Source organism: Mytilus edulis, chromosome 4 (assembly GCF_963676685.1).
Source record: "Mytilus edulis chromosome 4, xbMytEdul2.2, whole genome shotgun sequence".
Lineage (NCBI taxonomy): Eukaryota > Metazoa > Mollusca > Bivalvia > Mytilida > Mytilidae > Mytilus > Mytilus edulis.
The window spans coordinates 8,596,250-8,611,081 of NC_092347.1; the positions used below are offsets into that span (position 1 = coordinate 8,596,250).

Genomic DNA, 14,832 nt, shown 5'->3' on the forward strand with positions numbered 1-14,832 from the left:
CTGCGAAGCATCTGGTTTAATTTGTTGGTTACGTTTCCAAATTGGTCTACATTAAGATGCAAAGGCTCCAAAATTACTTGAAGTTTGATTTTTTGGTTCTTTTTTCAAATTGGTCTACATTAAGATGCAAAGGCTCCAAAATTACTTGAAGTTTGATTTTTTGGTTCTTTTTTCAAATTGGTCTACATTAAGGTCCAAACTCTAAAGGGTTCAAAATTACACTTAGTTTGATTTTAACAAAAAATGATTTCTTTGGATTCTTTGATATGCTCAGTTAAACTATATTTAGATTTTGTTATTTAGGCCTAATTTTCACAGTTTTTCATTTTATTTATTTTTTACATTCCAGTATTATTACAAGATGACAAAGTCTATCAATTGCTGTCTTTGTAAGAAAAGATGCCAGTTGAATAACAGAAGACGATGCTTCAGTGGTGTAATAAAGACATTCCTAACAGAAAAATTGCAGAGATGTGTCCAAGAAACAGACAGGTTATGTGCATCTTGTACCGCAAAACTGTATAAACAAGTAAAAAACTGCAATAAAACAATTAGATCTCGCTCCATTGAGATAAACAATTCTGGGGAAAATAATGTGGCACATATTCCTGGAGCATGTGCAGCTAATGTATTCACATCACCAAAGTCAATAAGGCTAGAAATTAAATCTGCACCAAAAACACACAGGTACTGCATTATATGTAAGAAGGAAGGAAACACGAGGCATCGTCTGGTAACAATTACATCAGAAGCCAGAACACAATCATTTATTGAAAAAGGAATTTTCATTAACCAAAAAAGTCGATGTTGCAAAATACATATGGAAAACAGGTTTTTTAAGATACAAGCATTAGATGTTTTACAGTCATCAAAACAGCATGAGTACTTCTCTCGTACTGACATAATAGGTCTCTTAAATGATTTAAGAGCAATAATGAAAATGACATCTTCACGTTTAAACTTTGATATACCTGCACTCATGACTGAAGAAAATTATAATGACTTGACAGGACTGAGTAAGGAGCAGTTTTGTGATTTACTCGGATACATGTCAACTGTTAGGAGTTCTGGAGTAAGGTCAGTAAGAACTTGCCTTGGAGTATTTCTTACCAAGCTCCGTGTTGGGTTGTCAAACAAAATTCTGGGAACAGTCTTTGGGTTGAAAACATCTCAGGTACAGAGAATTATCCATGCAGCAAGAAGAACATTAATGGAAACCTTTGTTCCACATACACTAGGTTTTCAGCATATCAGTCACGAAGATTTTGTAACAAACCATACAACACCAGTAGCTAAGCAATTATTCACTACAGATCCAAGACAAGCTGTAATCGTCCTCGACGGTACATACATTTTCATTCAAAAAAGTAGCGATTATACCATTTCCAAAGAATGTCTTACAGTATGCACAAACACCGCCCATTGGTCAAACCTATGATTATTGTAGGAACTGATGGCTATATTCTGTCAATCTTAGGGCCTTATTTTGCAGATGGTCACAATAACGATGCATCCATAACTAAACATGCAATAACAAACAACTTGGAGAACATAACAGCATGGTTACAAGATGATGATATTTGCATTGTAGATAGGGGTTTCAGGGATGTAGTTCAATACTTAGAAGATCAGGGATATATGGTTAAGATGCCTGTTTGTATGGTGAAAGGGAAAAAACAGTTGACCACTAATGAAGCTAATCTGACTCGCTTGGTAACTAAATGTCGCTGGGTTGTAGAAAGTACGAATGCCAGATTGAAACAATTTCATTTTTTTGAAAAGGTGGTTCCAAATACCATGATATCCAGTATTGGTGATTTAGTAAAAATTACTGGTGGAATATTAAATAAATACAAACGACCTCTTGTCTGCAACCCTGAAAATGAAGAGGTAGCAAAGAAGATGCTTGACCGCTCAGTCTTAGTAAACAGTCTGCAAACGTATGTAGAAGAGAACAACTTGATAAGACGGAGAACAGTATACCTACCCATTAATGCTTCTGGCACAGTACTTGAAAATTTTCCAAAGCTGACAGAGGAAATGTTAAGGGATATCACATTAGGTATCTACCAGCTAAAACAGGCACCAGGATACACCAGGGAACATCTCTCTGAATCCGGAAATTATGAATTATTACTTTGCAAGGAATCTGAAACTCTTCTGCAAGTCAAAATTCAATCAAGACATTCCAAATCTACCATCCATACATTATGGATTGACTACAATGCTGGTTCAAGTGTGCACAAGCCTGTAAATGGATGGTACTGCACATGCAAAGTTGGGGCTAGGATGGTGGGCTGCTGTGCACATGTGGCAAGTGTGCTGTGGTATCTGGGACTAGAGAGGCACATGAAAAGTCTTAAACCATCACGTTTATCAGGAAATACCTCCATATCATATGCACATACCAGTACACTGTCAGTTAATCCCTCAACATCAGCTGGTATTGAAGAGTAGACAAAAGTTCCTTATCAGTAAAACTTAATTAGTAAATAGATAAGATTGATTTGTATTTAGATATTTTTAATTGTTTGAATTGAGTTCATGTTATCTGATAATTATCTTCCTCCTTCCTTATAAATATAAAGAACTTCATAAAATCAAACCATTTAACCTGTAAATTGGGAAATCTATATATAGCTAGTAACTTTTACAGATGAAGAATTTAATAAACCTTGGATAATTGAAAATTTTTAGTAGATGCTATTTCTTACCAAATATATTTGTAGCAGGAAATCTATAAACTAAACACCAGTAGCTTGTATTTATATTGCATATTTTATGATTTTTTTTTATAAATACGTTACTTGTAGGTTTTATAAGTACTTTAATATGGTTCAAAATATGGAACTCAATCAGAAGAGACATTTAATTTTTTCATCTAATAACTGCATTCATGGACTAGTCTATTTATCCATAAATCTTCCACAGACACAGCTCTGATCTTGTTACTTTTTAAAGTTCACCATCAAATACTTTACAAATAATCTAATTAAAAAACTCATGATAGATGGAGGAAATTCTATTTAAAAGAGAGAAAGAGCAAAAGAGAGACAATAAGAGAGGGCATGAGAGAAAGAGGGAGTTACAATGTGTTTGTGTGAGTTGATATCCCTGCTACTTATGATTGATGTACTTATTTGATTTCATACACTGTGTCTCAATGATAGATATGGTAAATAGAGAGATTTACAGAAAAAGAGAGAGAGACTATGAGAGTATGTGTGTGTAAGTTCATTTCCATTTTTCTTATAATGAAGTCATTTTTATTGAATACAATGTATTTCAATGATAGAATGGGAAATAGAGAGATTTATAGAGGGACAGACAGACAGATAATTTGTGTGTGTAAGTTCATATCCTTATTACTTGAGAGACAGACAGACAGACAGACAGACAGACAGACAGACAGACAGACCAGACCAGACCAGACAGACAGACAGACAGACAGATAGACAGACACTGTTACCTATAATGTATTTATTTTATTGCATTTCAATGATAGTATGGAAAATTAAAATGATATACAGACAGACAGACAGACAGACAGACCAGACCAGACAGACACTTTACCTATAATGTATTTATTTTATTGCATTTCAATGATAGTATGGAAAATTAAAATGATATTTATTTTTCAAGGTTGGGTTATTTTCTTTAATACCAAAATCAAATCTGGTAAACAGAGTTCATCTCAGGATGACACAAAACTACCTTCTTCTAAGAAAAATGTGTAATGATTCAGAGGTAAAAAAGTATATTTTGGATACAAATAAAATGTGACACTCTATTTATACAGATTTTGTGATAACAAAAATGATTCTTTGAAGAATGAACAGAAAACAAAAGTAAACTAAAGGTTGGCAGTTTCTCAATGTGAGTTGAATTAAGAAAAACAAAACCCAGAACTTTCAAAAAATACAAAAGCAAATACTGTAAAAACAGACAACCACGATTATCCTACCTATCTGGAAAGAATCCTAACATACAAAAAAGGCAATGCTGAAACTCTGCATACAATACATCTTCCCTTGCAACCATGCATGTAATAAAACCTATAGTAACTGTTAAGAAAAATACTCTACTAGTGTGCTGGAAAAATCCGAAAAATCTGAACTTTGTTATGCTGCTACATTAAGAAAGTTACTGCAGCCTATATACATGTAAAGAAATCAAAGAAATATCGAAATCAATCATATGATTTCTACACAACTAATAATAATAAAAAAAAATGGTTGCTATGCAAAATTGACGTTGCTAGGTAGTTTTATATGACAGAACCAACCTGAAACTTATGCATAGGCAAATATAGCTTGCATGAAGGAATTCTTTTTTGTTGTCATGCAATAAAAATTGAATATGCAAATTCAGATTTAATTGCCTGAAATAGTATGGTTGCTATGTAAAATACACGTTGCTATGTAGTTTTTAAGCTAAAAACCAGTCTGAAACTGATGCATGCAACAAACTAGCTTGTTTGTAATAAAATGTTGTTGTCAAACACCAAATGAAAGTTATATGTTTAAATACATGCATAAAATGCATGAAATAGTATGGTTGCTATGGAAAATACATGTTGCTAGGTAGTTTTTATGGAAAATACCACTCTTAAACTGTTTCATCAGAAAATCAAGCCAGTATGTATGAATTATTTATGTGTGTCATCCGATTTACAATGTATGTGCAAATACATACTATAAATGCCTAAAATAGTAAGGTTGCTATGCAAAATCTACGTTGCTAGGTAGTTTCTAAGCAAAATACCAGTCTGAAATGAATTTATGGGATAAACTAGCTTGTTTGTATTAATTCTATGTTGTCACACACCTAATGGAACTTGTTTGTGCAAATACATACATTACATGCCTGCAATAGTATGGTTGCTAAGCAAAATATGTTATGTAGTTGCTATGCATAAAACATTTATTTTCTTTGTTGAAGGAAACATAAAACCTTATACAGATTATCAATATAATATAAGTTAACATAATAATACACCAAAAACCACTTAAAAAATAGATTTTTGACGAAACACAGGCACTGCAAGTTTGATTTTAGAAACCGGTTGCTAGGCAACCAATAAGTCACGGGGACAAATAAAAGTTGCTATTTTTTTAAGTACCTGCCCAAGGTCTATCGATGGTATGAATATGAACAGGTTCTGAGAGGGGGCCAAAAATGACCCTTATCATACATCTATTGGCAATATATATAACTGGTTTGGAAAAAAAACCTATCAGTTGCAATCAAATAAATCAGGTTGAAGGTCACTCAAATACGAAGTAAAGAGCATTGTAAAAGAAACAACATTTTGGGTTTCGAAATGTATTTGCAAGAAACTGATTCTAACCAAAAAATTACATAAAGAAACGTGAAACATCCTCATCAATATTAAACTAGTATTTCGAAGTAATGCTCTACATGCATCAAATTCAGAATTGTTGTTTTAACCAATTTCATACTTTAAAACATTGTGTACAAGTTATAAGTAAATTTCTGCAGCATTTTTTTACAAATGGGGATTAAAAACTCTATTGTATAATGTCAATTATAATGTTTGCAGCCTGCACCCTTTTGGACCATCTGGTAGTATTTGTGCATCAGCTGATGACATGACAAAATGGTTAAAGCTGATCACATCTAAAGGAAAAATTGCTGAAGGTGCAGAACGAATAATTTCTGAATATGTCTTTAACGGACAATTCAACATAAAAAGTGTACTTAATAACATGTGGGCTAACGCATACAGTTTGACACAACCACAGTTCCCAATAGCGTTTGACTCATTAGGTTATGGATATGGATGGTTTGTGTCATATTACAGAGGTAGGTGTATGAATGATTTTACAGGTCAGATGCATGATATATATTTTCAAAAGTTATACAAAACAAGTCTTTCAAACACTCTGTAATAAAACTTATTTATGTAATCAGTCTGACATTTTGGACGAACAGATGAATGTAAATCTATTTCGGTAATTAATTGTATCTCGGAACGATTTGTGTAAAGAAACGGTAATAATAGATATAGCAGACAAAAAATAGCAACCGTTAGTGTTATGAAAAAGACTTTATCCAATAACAATAAGCTATCGATAATGCCACAAAACAGAGACGAAACATACAAAAGAGAATTCAAATTCATAATTCGAAAATGAACTGACAAAGCCATGGTAAAAAAAAAACGAAAAACCAAAGACAACTATAATATACAAAACACAGAAAACTAAAGACTAAGCAACAACATGAGAACATAACCGAAAACGGGTGGTGCTATCAGGTGTTCTGGAAAGGTCAGCAGATCCTACGGACATCAAAAATCCCAAAGTGCACTAGAGTTAAAAAACAATCAATACACATAGTACACATAGAACACAACTTTTTTCTTATATTAAAGGTCACAGAGTGCTTCACCATTCGGGATCCTTGTATGGTTATAGCTGCAAAATTACATATCTTCCTGACCGGGGTAGTGCATTCGTATTTTTCACAAATGGACCAGGGGAAACTAAATTCGACGAGACTATTAGCCCAGTATTCTACTATATGTTAGATTTAATGTTGGGATATCCGAGTTGGCTTAATGAAACAACAGCCTGTTCCTATCCAGCTCCTTGGAGGAATTATCGCAGTAAAAGATCTTCTCAAGACGTTATGTCAGTATCTGGTAAAGAATTAGAGGAAATGGATATGCATACTGGTCAGTATAGTCATCCGTTGTACGGGAGTGTGACTATAACTATAATCAATAACACCCTCCATATCAGATACGGTTTGCTATTGACAGGCAAACTTATTCCGACGTCATCTTCATTTCAGCTTCAGTTGTTTCAGCCTTTACGTGATGTATTTCTTTCTATCCTGAATGTGTCGTTTAAAAATATTTCGAATAAGAACAAATATCAAAATATTGAATTTTTATCCTTATTCGAGAAGTATACTTTTTCAAGGGTTGATTATGAAAGTGAGGTCAGCGGTTCCAATATAGTAAATTGTCAACTGAAATTTGGTTTTGTATTGATTGTGCTTATGCAATATATTTGAAGTTCAAATGTCAAATGCGTGTAGTTTGATTTGCAATTTTAGAAAAATCATAGTCTTTTGAATTAAGTTATGAATTCATTCTTTCATATACAATATAACAACAATGAAATAATGATTGGCCATTGCCTTTTAAAGCAACATTTTATAATTAGCTTTCAACTGTTGATAAAAAAATACAAATTTCTGGAGGCAAACCGGACAAAAAAGCATGTACATACTTGGAAGGATGTATATTAAAACAAAGTGACAAGTAATCCATAAAAGTAGTTTAGTTTTTAATTAGGTCGCTAGTTTTCTCAATGAGTTGTTTCATAGCTGACTTAATATTAGTTTTTTTGGCTAATTGTTGAAGGCTGTATGATTGGCTTTAAATTTTTATTCTGTACACTCACTTCATTTAAATTTTGTTGGGGAGTTGTCTAATTGACAATCAAAATTCATTTTCTTATTTTTAACTGCATTGCATTATGTAGATTTATTAATATTTTCCATTTAATTCATTGGTCATTCCCAAATCTTTTTTGAAATGTACACTAGAACGTTTTGTAGATTTGAAGTTGACACCAGTGCACTAAACTATTTCTTATAAAGGAGGATTGCAGACCCACTTTTAATAGAGGGAATGGTTTTCTGAATAATGCTTATTATGCATAATATATTGAATATGTCTAAGGATAAAATTGTTTTTCTCCTTTCAACTTTACAATATCTTCATTTTGTTTTAAATTTTCCTCTGAGTTCAGTATTTTTGTGATTTTACTTTTTATTGCATATTTGGTTTTACAACTTATTAAGTCTATAGCTTATAACTTAGTATTCTTCTAGTAGTACTACTTGCTTAGAAACCTCATTTGTAATATTGAAACTATGCTATAATTTATTTCACAAATATACTAAATAAATGATTTTGAATACACATGCAAATCTTTGTATTTAGTCTTCTGTTTTATTATAACTATTCCGGGATCCACTCTGTTATCGATATTATTATATTATCCGTGTCCCATTGAAAATTTGGGCAAATAACTCCATTGGCATATGTTAAAATTGTACCAAATAATATCTGAAAAATATTATGAGAAGTATCCAACAATTAAAACTGTCCGACATATTCAACTTGTTGATGGATCAAACAGTATGTATATGAAATTAAATTTTCTTGCGAATTTTATTTTGATTTAAACAAGAATACAAGAGACCATACGATGATATTATATTAAATATAAAAGTATCATCATTTATTTTATTTGGAAAATATGTAAACCTTTGTATCAACAGGAAATATAACTCCATCCGGAATTGAGCCTTAATGATTGGTAATTTTCCGCTATAACGTTATGTATTAAAAGTTTCCTTAGAAAAAAAATGCTGTTACTATAGAAATACAAATAAATGCTACAATGGTATATCGCTGTTCATTGGTCATAAATCGATTAGGCGAATACAAATTCGGGTTACAAACGAAAACCGAGGAAACCTTTCAACTATTAGAGCAAAGCAACAGAACAATAAAAACACTGATCTGCAAATTATAAGGAAAAAAAACCCAAACCTGCCACCATTCATAGAAATGGAAACGGCCATATTCCTGAATTGTGACAAAACATTTTAAGAAAAGAGGTTTGGTTGAAACTGGTTTAATGTCTAGCCAAACCTCCCGCTTCTTTTGGCAATTTTTAAAATTCCGCTAAATTGCAAAATTACGTAAACGGAATACAGTACAAATAAACACAATAAAACTCTAGAGAGTGAAATACATAAATAAATAATATAATAGTACATTACAACATAGAAACCACCGAATAACAACAGTCAAATACCACGAATTTACGAAAGCAAACCTGGAAACCACAAACGAATTATCATCTGTGCATTACACTAATGTATCAACGCAACAAAAAGTGTCGTATTTCATTGGGATGTTTATATAATCAAAAGTTAAATTTGTGAAAATAATTTCTAGAAATATAATAAATTTGTTTTATTGTAGACACGTACAAGAATATACAATTGGGATTTGAAATAGTGTTACTTTATGTATTTTTGTTTTTTTTACATTTGTTGAGTATCTTAGAAAAAAATCTATGAAACTGAATTTCACTGCATAAAAGGAAGTCGGTCACACAATTATCCGTTTCTTTTCAAACGACAGAAATTCGAAAGTTAGCAATATAAAAATGAGACCTTGTCATCAGTTAAGTGTTATTTACATCCGAAGACGTCTTTTGATAAATCAGTTATGAAAATATTATTTTGAATTGGAAAGAGGTTTTCAAAGTTATTTAAAAGAGTGCAATGTTTACTTGCCACGACGACGACGAAGCGCATAAGGGATAGCAATAGAACACATGCACCTTGAAGCCTTGAGGGGCAAAACGGTATATAAAAATAAGAGAAAGGCAATAATATACCGGAACACACTCGACATAATGTCTCTCAATATAATATTTATCAGTGTAAATATAACTTTACTGATATTTGACCCTTCTAATCTTATTACTGGACGTTATACACGTTGTATAAGATAGTTGCTTAGAACAGATTCGATTCCTCCGTCTCTTGAGTTAGGTTGAATACAAGTAAGTTTTTCCACAAAAGATCTATACTGCTTTTGATTTTGATTATTGCAAGTTTATGTTTCTGTAAATATTTCAAATCAGGAATATGATAGTTGCTATCCATGTTTTTGATGTGTGTGAGCGTTTGATTTTGCCCTTTAATTGGGGTTTAGGTTTTGAATTTTCCTCGGACTATTTTTGTTATTTTAATTTTTGCTTAATTATTTCTATTTGCAGATCTAGGTGTCATCTTTGTATTGTCTTGTCCGTTTAATGTAACTTAAAATCTTTTTAAACGTTGCTTGAGAACATCCCTACACGCTTGCACAACGCATACTCTTAATTTTGGTTCAGACTCTACGGCATTTATTTTGTCTTAAAACAATCTTTATCTGTACGTCGTTTTTTCTCTCTATATGCAAGCAACACATTAGCTCATATATAAATTATAGTCCTTTGTTTTTCCTCTGTCCATAGTTCGCCGAGTACTTGTTTGAAAGTGGCATTGCAATGTTCACATGCATGTCCTCTCCAGCATTGGGATTTGAATGCTATATAGTGACGACTCATGTTAACATCGCTTTTAACAAATTTTAATAAAAGTCTCCAACTCTTCCTCTACCTCGTGATCAGCTACATGTGTAGGAAGCTTTCTTTTACCAATCCTATCAACATAGAACACAATTTAATTTTGATGCATATCTTTACACCCATCTCGATATGAGTCATCATATTGAAGTATCAATGTTGTTTTTTTCTGTGTTTCCTTGTTTATGTAAAGCAAGGCAATATAATCAAATTAAAAAATCTTTGATGAAATGAAAAAATCTAAATTTTATAAACAGTAATTTGAAAAAAAAATAATACTAAGTTTGCACTTTTTGGTTGTCAACATCAGTATTCAAGGACATACAAAATTTGATGCAGTTGTATATCTATAATGACTATATTTAACAAGTTAGTGTATGGAGTATGGAGATAAAATGGGGAAATTGTTCTTAATCCCATTAAATATATTTAGACACATGAAAGACTTGTCACTGTACAGCAATATTTTGCATCTCTTCCAAGCAACATTGTTTTGTAAAAATAGAATTTTGTACGTATTGGGTTTGTTAAACCCTTCTATATTAATGCATGGATTATCAGGTACTACTTTTGAGACAAATTATATCAAAATTATAGAAAACTTCATCGGCTCTAACTAAACATATGGACAATTTTATGTTTAGGACGTCTTGAAATCTTTTGACAGATTCCGAAGTGCTAATTTTTAACCCTTTTCTGCTGGACCAAATCACTACTTTACTTTAAAATTCTGGACCAAAATTGTTTTACAATGTAATTTCACCCCCTCCCTTCTTGCAATTTTTGGCATTAAACATGGAGAAATAAATTTGGAAGGGGTATACAATTAATGGCAAGTAAACCACTGTCAACACTAGGAATAATATTCGTGAACAACGAATTGTGGTCTCGGACCATCAAACTTCTTTCCTCTTAAAACGTAAAAAGAAAAACAAGTGATATAACATTTTCTTGAATTCATGTTAAAATAGTTTTAGGAATGAACTTTAATAGACTATCCTATTAGAAACATGCACTATTGGTTTGTTAAACGCTCAACGGCACACACTCCTATATTATATAAAATATCAAGTTTCTTAATATTTAATTTAATTATACATTTAGGGCTTTAATTTTATAGACTATCATATTAGTAACATGACTTATTTGATTGTTAAACGCTCAACGGCACACACGCCGTTCCTTTTTATAACAGTTATCTCAGTTTCATTTACTAATACTTCAAGACTGAAAGTACTTGTATCAAAGTATTGTTAAAGACAAAACACAGCTACCAATAATAGAACGCCTTTACATGGAATGTTGTCATTTTAATGTTACAAGTATATTTAACATTGCCATAACAGTGCGAGGTTTAGCTAGCCTCAAATCAGGTTCAACTCGCCATGTTTTACTTAAAATGTCCTGCATTAAGTTAGGAACATGGCCATTGTTATATTATAGTTCGTTTCTGTGTGTTACATTTTATTGTTGTGTTTCTGTTGTGTCGCAGTTCTCCTCTTATATTTGATGTAATTAACCTTAGTTTAAGTTTGTAAACTGGATTTGTCTTTTTTCTCGATTCATTTATGAATTTCAAACAGCGGTATCGTAGTAGTAGTAGTCAGTAGCCCAGTAGCCCAGTAGTCAGTACTTTTTGTGCTGACATGAATTGTCATTAATATGGTTATATTTATAAATTTACTGTTAATATAATAACAAATTTTATAATTTTTTGAAATACTAAGGCTTTTCAACTTCAGACATAGATTACATTAGCTGTATTTGGCAAAGCTTTTAGGAATTTGGGTCCTCTATGCTCTTCAACTTCGTAATTTATTTGGTCTTTTAAACTTTTTTGGATTCGAGTGTCACTGATCTTTTGTAGACGAAACGCGCGTCTGGCGTATTTTCTAAATTTAGTCCTGGTATCTATAAAGAGTTTATATACTACCGTTGTCTTTATTTATCTTGCAAAAGTATTATATTTTTGTACGCAGTGGTTTTATAAACAAATTGGACTCAAACAGATTAAAAATATATACGGCTAAATACTTGTATGCTACTTCTATTTTTTAAGATAAAATGTCTTAGTAATGTATTTAATATTTCCATGTAATATTTCTCTCGTTAGATCTTTATGACGGCTCAACAATTGATCGTACGGAATTTATCACAATTTAAATACCTTTGTTCTGTACTTGCATTATAAAATGACAGCCATAATCTTTTTCATAATCATTTCATCCTAAAGCATCCTATCGTGGTCTACCTAAAATAATGTTTAGTTATAACTATCTTGGTAAAATGTCACTAGTATGAAACAAACGTTTAATGTTTTAATAGTAGAAACATTATTTATAAATAAAAACACAAATGTTGCTTAATTCAACTGATATGGTACTTTTAAAAACAGGTAAAAGTTAAATGGAATTAAAATGAAAATGCACCTTAACATTTCTAGGAGAAAACATTTACGAACATTCTGATATAAGCAGAATTAAAACCTAAAAACAATTATGATAAAAACGATAGAAAAACTAGGTAGAACATATTGATGGATAAACACATTACATGTTTCATCGGAATCACATTGATGTAACTGAAACGACAAAAGTAAAATTATTGTGTCAGTGTTATACACATACGATATGATTGAAATACATCTTTAATAATACTTTTCATATTCATTTAATTCAATTATCATTTGAAATAAAGAGACAATTAATTAAATCGTAAAAAAAAGTACAAAGAAATGCATGACTTGTTCAATTATTTACTGTTTATTGTTGACCCAATAGTATTCAGTTATTCACTAATATGTAAAACTAATTCAAAGACAAACAAAAAATGCTTTCCAATTAAAATGAGTAAAGTAAATAAGAAATACAATATTAAAGCATTAAACAACATTTATTAATAGCATAATATCTTGATATGTTAGTTTTCCCTCCTTTTGCCGTGAAGAGGATACGTATATTCTTAATCGTCGATAACGACAGGTTTATGACATTAATGTGTGCATGTGCATAAGCACGTGATTGAATGTAATTATCATATAAGCCTAAAATACAAATGCAACTCATTATTTTTAAAATGAAAGCTTTTTTTAATTTAAGCTTTAATTGAAAAAAATATGAAAGAAACAGTATCCTCTTCATTATAAAGGAGGGTAAAATAGGTATGTTGCATCTCTATATATGCAAGTGAAAAATAATAGCACACCAATAACAATATAAGAACAAAATATTAGTTAATTAAAATGTGTTATTTTCATTCAGTACAATCCTCAATACATGAATCATTTATAGTTTAATTGTATTCAACAGAAAACAAAATTCAATTCAATTCAATGTTTAGTGATTTCAATTAATATACTTGAAAAAAGGTTCCCTATATTTGGAAATCAATAAGTATAGACATCTGATTAATTTATGAAATTACTTTTTCTCTTACCATTGCAGCCGGTAAAATATAGGATCGTAATGTGAACTATGTTGTTCCAGTAATTCCAGTTGACAGGTGTTTGTATACAAGATTGTGGGAATCTAATATCGTTATGTATATTTAACCAGTTGTTCCATGTAAAGTTAAGAAAAATTTCAGCTGTTGTATGCCCACACGAAACAGGATTATCATTTAGGTTTCTGTAACATAAATATTTCATAACATTGAATGAAAATAATATGTAACTATAGTAAAATTGAAATGCTAGAAACGTCCATAAACAGTACAATAACATCAAACTTACAGGTGTAAAATGGTATTTTGATGGTAAATAAAGGCAACAGGAGTATACCACTGTTCAAAATTCTTAAATCAATTGAAAAAAAATTAACTTCGGGTAACAAATGAAAACTAAGGAAACGCATCGAATAAAAGAGGAGAACAACGACATAACAGAAACACAACCTTAAAAATGTAACACACACAGAAACGAACTACACTATAACAATGGCAATTTTGCTGACTCGGCGAAACAGTCGTATTCATGTTCATATAAAATATGCGATATAACATATGACTTCTGTAGAATAACCGTTGTTTATTCTTGTTGCATTTGTTGACTTGTTCTGTGTCACAACCACTACACAACCAAATCTTAAGATAAATGAACAGTGAATGGGCTATGTCACAGATTTTGCTTAACGTTTGCATACAATCGTTATTCGTTGAACTACAACTGAGAATCGAAAAAATAATGCATTTATCTCTTAATCTTATTATCTGAAATATTAAAGATTGATTTTTTTCAATTTTGTTGAATATTTGTATAGAAAGCACATAAAATCGGTGGGAAAAACCTCTAAAATTTGTTTTAAAATCATTAAATCTCTAATTCTACTCAATAGATTTTTTATTAGAAACTATATGTTGTTGATATATACATTTCTGTTTCAATGACATACACATATCATCTTGTCACTTTTTTTGTCTATTAATCAATTTGTTTCTTTAATCGAAGTAAAAAACGTCAAAAATAAAGATTTTACGGCCTGCAACGCAATAACGTTACGATTATTTTGATGTATTGTGCGATTTTTTCACAAAAACACAATCTTGAGTGAAGTTTACTGTAAAAACGATGTCGGTGACCCTATCTTTATTTTGTTCAATTAAATGGAAATTTCTGTACCAAAAACATATAGTTTTTAATAAAAAC

General features: G+C 31.1%; 2 protein-coding genes and 1 pseudogene across 2 annotated transcripts in view; 2 read left to right on the top strand and 1 right to left on the bottom strand.

Annotated features, from left to right (window-relative positions):
- The window catches only part of LOC139518861 (uncharacterized), a 55,646-nt pseudogene extending 52,899 nt beyond the window's left edge, over positions 1-2,747 (top strand).
- The window catches only part of LOC139518862 (uncharacterized), an 80,123-nt gene extending 72,163 nt beyond the window's left edge, over positions 1-7,960 (top strand). The window contains exons 5-6 of the mRNA XM_071310508.1: positions 5,564-5,826; positions 6,398-7,960. Coding sequence (XP_071166609.1) covers positions 5,564-5,826; positions 6,398-7,044 — 910 coding nt within the window. The 3' untranslated portion in view covers positions 7,045-7,960. The remainder of the gene's footprint in view (positions 1-5,563; positions 5,827-6,397) is intronic.
- Positions 7,961-8,240: 280 nt separating this feature from the next.
- LOC139518864 (leucine-rich repeat-containing protein 15-like) overlaps positions 8,241-14,832 on the bottom strand; it is a 75,513-nt gene continuing 68,921 nt past the window's right edge. Inside the window, exons 16-17 of the mRNA XM_071310511.1 lie at positions 12,358-13,816; positions 8,241-10,267 (exon numbers count right to left, since the gene is read on the bottom strand). Coding sequence (XP_071166612.1) covers positions 13,597-13,816 — 220 coding nt within the window. The 3' untranslated portion in view covers positions 8,241-10,267; positions 12,358-13,596. The remainder of the gene's footprint in view (positions 10,268-12,357; positions 13,817-14,832) is intronic.